The sequence below is a fragment of the Temnothorax nylanderi genome, unplaced genomic scaffold, assembly GCF_030848795.1.
Source record: "Temnothorax nylanderi isolate EJ_2023f unplaced genomic scaffold, tnyl_v1.0 TNYL_tig0848_pilon, whole genome shotgun sequence".
Classification (NCBI taxonomy): domain Eukaryota; kingdom Metazoa; phylum Arthropoda; class Insecta; order Hymenoptera; family Formicidae; genus Temnothorax; species Temnothorax nylanderi.
The window spans coordinates 4,497-12,264 of NW_027249910.1; the positions used below are offsets into that span (position 1 = coordinate 4,497).

Below are 7,768 nucleotides of genomic sequence, written 5' to 3' on the forward strand. Positions count from 1 at the left end.
ATATTTGAAAATCAGTTTTAAACACATATTACAAAACGTTTGAAAAACATTGCCTGTTGATTGAAACCGCAAAATTTCGGCAAGCTACAGCAGGGGCTGGATTTTTGAATTTATTCGCAAGAGAAAGGTATGCGCAAATTCTACTCTTACAGAAAAGTTGCAAGTTGATCGCATGGCTTTTAGTTAATCAACTTGCAACTTTTTTATAAAAGCAGAATTTCCGCATACGTTTTTCTTGCGAATAAATTCAAGGATCCAGCCCCAGGTGCGCGCGCGCTGTGCCTTAAAAGCCTCATTAAGAACGTATAAAGGTCTTATTTGAATTTAATTAAATTTAAATTAGATTTAGAACTTATTAAGAACATATAAAGGTCTTATTTGAATTCAACATATTAAGAACATATAAAAGTTTTATTTGAATTTAATGAAATTTGAATAAAATGTACAACTTATTAATTTCATATATGGTTTCAATAAGATTAATATTTAAATTGAATATATTAGCTAATTAAATCCTTATTAAGCCAAATTAAATACGAATATTTTGATGATGAAATGATACCGTAAGAAGTACGTATATATACTTTGTATACTACGAAACATACGTACGAGTATACACGTCGATTAAGAATATACGACATGTATTCATATGTTCGAGATTTTTAATCGAAATGTATATCGGCATTTCTTCTTATATTTTTAATTAAGTTTTATATATAGAACAAATATGAGCCATATTAATGCAGTTATTCAGCATTAATTTAAATCAAATAAAATTTAAATGGAGATTTTATTAAGGTCCATATAAAGTTCATATTTAACTGTTTTCCGCGGGTTATTTACAAATAATAATATTTTTTTTCAGTGTATAGTATGTAATGATAAACGAGTGTATTTAATTTAGAAAAAGAGAGGCGCATTGGCCAACATAGCTATCTCTTTCTATTCACAAATGATGGAAAAGGTCAAATTACTACGACTATAAGCTAAGAACTTCACAAAAATACTTTTTTATTCGTAATAATTTCACGAACACGTACGCTGTCTACTAAACACTGAATGACTGAAGTGACTGACCGGCACAGATGTGATAACTGCGTAACAGTTGAGCGCGAGATTTTTTTAAAGAGCTAAACGTATTGGGCGCATTATACGAACTATGTTAGGTGTGAGGATCATATATTTATTTTGTCTCTCGCCGCTAACCTTTTCTGTGTATCACAGTCAAACTTTATAACAAGTATGATTATTGTACAGTGGCTTTAACATGGATAGGTTTAACATAGATTGATTAAGTGTAAAACATAAGCGGTCTCACAGTATTTGCTAATCATTTATCTACTTTATCTAATTTTTTGCACCCAGAAAATTTTTGCTATAGGTGCAAAACCATTTTTTTGAGTGCGGATAGTTACACTCAAAAAAATGATTTTGCACTTATAGCAAAAATTTTATGGATGCAAAAAATTAGCTAAGGTATATTAGCTAAGATAAATGATTAGCAAACACTGTGATACCGCTTATGTTTTACACTTAATCATAGGCCAGTTATATTAGACAAGTTTAGGGGGTTAACCTTCCAATTAATCGTCCCAGATTGCAACCACCAAGAATCGCTTTAATTTGAAATATTATAAGTAGGATTTATTTTGCTTTGCAAAATTAACGAGAAATAAATAGTTATTAACAATATTGTTGGGACGGGTGCGACGTGCCCCTTGTATTCGAATGTATATGCACACCGGTCGTCCCTGTAGTGGCAAAACTTTTACGTTCTGAACCACTTATTTTTCGTACGTTAATGGTATAGGTAGAGGCAGCCAAAAAGACGTTTCTGATTATGTTAACACCGCTCTGTAGTTTATTACGATTGTCACGAGGAATGTGTATGTGGCGTGTACGGCCATGGTACAATACTACTAATACGAATGTGGCCTGTGTGCGACCATGGTACAAGCACTATAGTCTACGAATGTACAAAGACTACTGCCTAATGCGAGGCCTAATGACGACTGAACAACGACGAGTGTCTCGGTCGAGTTCTCTCCGATTCGAGTCGGGACGATAGCGGGGGGGGGGGATGGCGCAAGGCCGTACAAATCTCAACATGCCGCCCCCTTTGAACGATATGCGTTCAATATTTAACAATAATAGCAAATAAATACGACAGACATAAAACTAAAAGTAACTGACTCGATTCCTAAGCTATGACGGGTAACGGAGATATTTTCTTAACGCATCGCTTATATGTACCGTGAGCTGTTCTAACCGTTACTACTCTGACTATGCCGTCATCACCAGGATGAGTAGCTGTCACTCTGCCAGTGACCCAACGTAAAGGAGGCATGTTATCCTCCTTGAGCATTACAAGGTCTCCTACGCTAACGTTATGCGGTTTATTTGAAACCCATTTGGTACGCTGCTGCAGCTCGTTCAAATACTCCTTACTCCAACGCTTCCAAAAATGCTGCTTCACTCTTTGAATATGTTGCCAAGTTGAAAGGCGATTCAAAGCCTCATTCGTAAAATCATATTCCGGAATAGTTTGTAAAGAAGCATTAATTAGAAAATGCGCTGGCGTCAGAGCGAGTGGATCATTCGGATCAGATGACATGGGTGTGAGAGGTCTCGAATTTAATATTGCTTCTACCTCTACTACAAACGTATTGAATTCTTCAAAGGTGAAGAGGGCTTCTCCGATCGTACGACGCATGTGATGTTTAAAGCTTTTCACGGAGGCCTCCCAAATTCCTCCAAAATGCGGTGAGCGGGGAGGTATAAAGGACCATTGAATTCCTTTATTTGCTAAATACCGATTAATCGTTTGATTATTTTTCTTTTCCTGGAAAAACTCGAATATCTCCTTTAAGTGATTGCTTGCACCCAGAAAATTTGTGCCATTATTCGATTGAATCACTCGGGCTCTACCACGACGTGCGAAAAAACGTTTTAGACAGGCTATAAACGCCTCGGTGGTCAGATCGCTGACAATTTCCAGATGAACAGCTTTGACAGCCAAGCACACAAATACAGCGACGTAAATCTTAATCTTATTACGGTTACGATGCTTTTTTTCCTTAATTAAGAATGGGCCGCAAAAATCAATACCAACATTTTCAAAGGGTCTCGAGCCCGCAAATCTAATTCTAGGCAAATCGCCCATCTGATACTCAGGAGTCGAGGGGCGCCAACGAGAACACATTACACACTTCCGAATTACTCCTTTGACGCAGTTTTTTCCGCTTAACAGCCAATAATTTTCTCTAATTGCATACAAGGTCGCCTGACTTCCGGCATGACAAAGTTTGATATGAGTCTCGCGAATTATCAACTCGGAAACGTGATTGTTGGACGGTAATAAGATAGGATGTTTCTGAGCAAAGCTCAGATCCGCGTGTCTCAATCGACCCCCGACTCGGAGTAACCCATCGACATCCAAGAACGGACTGAGAGACAATATCCTACTTTTCTTGTCTAGCGGACACTTCTCACGCAAACTACGCAGCTCGCTCTCGAAGGATGAGAGTTGGACTAATTTCATAATACGCATTTCGGCCTTGTCCAAATCCTCGACGCTGAGGTCCTCCGAGACGACCTCCAAGGAGCGACACTTAGAAGCGAATCGTATACAGCGCGCTATGACCCTTTTCATCTTAGCAAAGGATGAAAACCTTAGAAACAGATCCGTATCGACACCGTGAACGTTTGACAGGACAACTATTGAGCGCTGTTCCGGAATCTCAATACTAAGTATTAAATTCGACGGCCAAGCAGTTTCATCCTTGGACAGCCAACACGGTCCACTTTTCCAAATGGGGTTGCTGACAAATTCGCGGGGAAACTGTCCTCTTGACAACGCGTCTGCGGGATTGTCCTGAGACGGCACGTGTCTCCACTTTCCATGCTGCGTGCTTTCCTGAATTTGCGAAACTCGGTTCGCAACAAAGGTCCTCGACCTGTGTGGTGAAGTTTGGATCCAATGGAGCACGATCATAGAGTCCGACCAAAAGAACTCTTCGTCTAAATGAATTCTAAGTGATTTGGTAGCGGCTTCACACAATTTACCAAGGAGATCCGCCGCGCTCAATTCAAGCCGGGGTAAAGTTAATTTCTTGATCGGCGCCACTCGCGTTTTGGAACAAATCAATCGAACTATGTGAATTCCCGAAGAGGTTGTAGATTTCAGATATAGCACGGCTCCATAAGCCTTTTTGCTTGCATCACAGAAACCATGTAACTGGACATTGATTACATTCTCTGCTGTGATTTGACGAGGAATGATGAAACTATTTAGAAGCTCAACTTGCTCCTTGTATTCGTTCCAAGAGGTAGCAATATCCACAGGAACCGATTCATCCCAATCCAGCTTGCCCTCCCACAGTCGCTGCAGCATAATCTTCGCTTTTACGATAACAGGACCAACCAGTCCGAGGGGATCGAAGAGCGAGGCAACTTGAGAAAGCATGGTTCTCTTCGTCGTTCGTTGGTGCTTGGTAAACGGTTTTACGACGTGAATTAAATGATCTTCACGGGGGTGCCAGTGAATACCGAGGGTCTTCTGAGTTTCAGACTCGCTCAAACAGATGTGAGAGTCCAAAGATTTATCCAGCAGTGGTTCCAAAAGACTTGGTTCGTTCGAACACCATTTGCGCAAATGAAAACCACCACAAGCCAACAACTCGATAAGCTCATCACGCAATCTTCAAGCCTGGTCCAGCTTCGATGCGCCGGTGAGAGCGTCGTCCATGTAGAAGTCCTCAAGAAGAACTCTGCGAGCCAGGGGAAAACACTTTCGCTCGTCCTCAGACAACTGCAGCAAAGATCGAACGACGAGAAAGGAAGCCGGAACGGTACCATACGTTGCCGTGTTCAAAATGTATATTTTGATCGGGTCCTTTGGACTTTTACGCCATACAATCATTTGATATTTGCCGTCCTCGGGATAAACCTTAACCTGCCTGTACATTTTCTCAATGTCGGCACTCCGTACATATCGGTGGGTTCGAAATCTCGTGACGATGGAGAACAAATCCTCCTGCAGGGTCGGACCAGCGAGGAGTACATCGTTGAGTGAAACACCAGTACTGCTCTTTGATGAAGCGTTGAAAACAACTCGCAATTTTGTTGTATGGCTGTCGCGCTTGAAGACGGGGTGATGTGGAATGAAATATCCTTCTTCGGTCACATCGGAAACAGGGATCTCGGTCATGTGACCGAGCCTCTCGTACTCGTCAAGGAAATTCGTATACTCCTCACGCAATTGAGGATCCTGTGCTAATCTTCTTTTCAGTGAATACAGCCTTTTTTTGCTGTTTGATAAGAGTCGCCCAGCTCGTGTTTTCTACTATTAAACGGAAGCCTAACTATATATCGTCCCCTCTCATCCCTCGAGTGCGTCTGAGAGAAGTGTCGTTCACATGCCCTTTCGTCATCGGACAAATGCCTAACGCTCGAGACCTCCTCAAGCTCCCAGAATTTAGCGACCTGGGCATCCAAAGAGTCTACTACTAAATTACATGCTATTCGTTTTGACGCAGGCCCCTTATCGTGTATAACTCCCGACGCTATCCAACCAAGACGTGTTTTTTGTAATATTAGGGCAGAATTGCCTAATCTGATCTGACCCACGCATAACAAATGGTAAAATAGTTCCGCTCCTATAAGAGCGTCAATCTCCGACGGAGTACAGAATTCGGGATCTGCCAAGGTGATGTTTCGGGGAAGATTTAAATCGCAACGGTTAATCGTTTGTGCAGGAAGCGTTTCTGTAATTCGAGGAACCACTAAGAATGATAACTCCGTAGCAAAACGTCCATCCCTTGACTGGAGGGTCGTTGTGATAGAATGCTTAATATGCGTTAAGCTTTGATTAAAACCCGACACCGGAATACTGACTTCTCTCTTGGCGAGATTTAAAGTATTGCATAATTTCTCAGTAACAAAGTTAGACTGAGATCCGTTATCCAATAAGACTGTACATTTGACAGGCTCTCCGCGGTCATTGAGCATATGCACGGATGCCGTAGCCAAAAGAACCTGCGAAGCGACGACCGCTTGGAGGCTTGCAATTGGATTGGCGTTTGCCGCGTTAGAGCTACCAGATCCTCGATCAAATGAAACACCTTCAGAGTGAAGAAGAGTGTGATGCTTACGTTTACATTTCCTACACGTACCAGATTTACATTCATCAACCAAATGATTTGGTCTTAAACAATTGTAACAGAGCCCCATAGATTCCACCTTGGCAAATCTCGTGTCGCGAGTCATCTTAAGAAATTGTTCGCATTGAAATATGTGATGGTTCTGTTTACAAATAGTACACTCGAGTTTGGTATGGACGGTCACAAGGGTCGGCCGCGTCCTTTGATTCGTATTAACTCGCATATTGCTCGATCGCAATTGATTTCTCGCTAACTGGCCCGAAAGAACCGAAGATTCCTGACTTACGTTTTCCAAAACGTGACAGCGATTTTTTAAAAACCATCAATAGACGGCATATCGGTACCATCAAGAGAACGCTCCCATTCTTTGTGAGAATTTCGATCAAGTTTCGATGTCAATAAATGAAAAAGCAATGCGTCCCAAGATTCGGTCGGTTGATCAAGAGCATGAAGTGCCCTCGTGTGTCTTAAAGCGGCATCGACTAACGATCGTAATTGTGTTGACGATTCCTTAGATATTACCGGGAGGTCAAACAGCGCGCGAATGTGACTCTGAATTATTATTCTTCTATTATCGTAACGTTCCACTACAAGAGCCCATGCTACTTCGTAATTTTGTGATGAAGTCTCTAGAGATTGAATTACCTGGGCGGCTTCATCTGTTAATGATGATCTTAAATATTGTAATTTCTGAACAGGAGTAAGGTTCGCGTTATCATGTACGATCGATTTGAAATTATCATAAAAACCCATCCATGCCTCGTAATTACCACTAAAAGTAGGCAAGTTAATTGTAGGAAGTTTTATATTCGCTTTCACGCTTTGTACAGGAAGCTGATTTTGGACAGTTATTACATTATCGTTAGTCGGGGGGGGCCTGACGGACGCAAGTCGACGCTGAGCACGCGCAGCCAGTTCAAAATATGATTCCTCAAAATACGCTCTTTCGTTATCATCTGATTGTGTGCCCGTAACGGTCGCATTTAATTCAATACTAATCTGTACCTCGTCGAAGCTATCCCACGTAGTTTTAAATTTCTCGAAACGCTCAATCAACTGCTGTTCATCTGGACGATCAGACCATTTTTCCAAATAACCCTTGAATCGAGTCAGTTGCGCTTTTATTGTAGCACGTCTCTGTACGAGCGCACGCATCTCGTCAGCCATTGTGTCAGTAATTAAAAATTAACAAAGTATGAGAATACGAAATTTCGGTTAACACGCAAATACAAGATACGCTTTGAAATAATATAAATACGCAAATATAAATACGGTTGAATTTCGTCGATATGATCTCGACGTCGTCCTCTGTGTTCGCTGTCCTGTTGTAGCGCTGTCTCTCTCTTGCTCTCGTGAGCCCTGTCCTCTGCGGTGCCTCGTGTATGCCTCGTGTATACTTCGTGATCAGGTTTGCGTGTCTCTGTCTCTCTCTCTCTCTTAAGTCGTAAGTCGTGGCGGTCGGCTCGTCCCAACGGATATATGATTAAAAAACGAGCGCTGCCGAATTGAAATTTTGCGATTAGATATCTTAGTATTTGTGTGATCTCACCCTTGAGCAAGCCTGGATAGATATCTCTCGAATAGCCATGTATTTCCGGAAAGATCCG

At 41.5% G+C, this 7,768-nt stretch overlaps 2 protein-coding genes across 2 annotated transcripts; both read right to left on the bottom strand.

Annotated features, from left to right (window-relative positions):
* Positions 1-2,200: 2,200 nt before the first annotated feature.
* LOC139785623 (uncharacterized) lies at positions 2,201-4,465 on the bottom strand. The gene has a single exon (XM_071724796.1). The coding sequence runs from the start codon at positions 4,463-4,465 to the stop codon at positions 2,201-2,203; it is 2,265 nt and encodes a 754-aa protein (XP_071580897.1).
* A 237-nt stretch (positions 4,466-4,702) lies between these two features.
* LOC139785625 (uncharacterized) lies at positions 4,703-7,328 on the bottom strand. The gene is made up of 4 exons (XM_071724798.1): positions 7,102-7,328; positions 6,684-6,933; positions 5,444-6,267; positions 4,703-5,282 (listed from the first exon to the last, which is right to left on the bottom strand). The coding sequence occupies exons 1-4, from the start codon at positions 7,326-7,328 to the stop codon at positions 4,703-4,705; spliced, it is 1,881 nt and encodes a 626-aa protein (XP_071580899.1).
* Between the last annotated feature and the right edge of the window lie 440 nt (positions 7,329-7,768).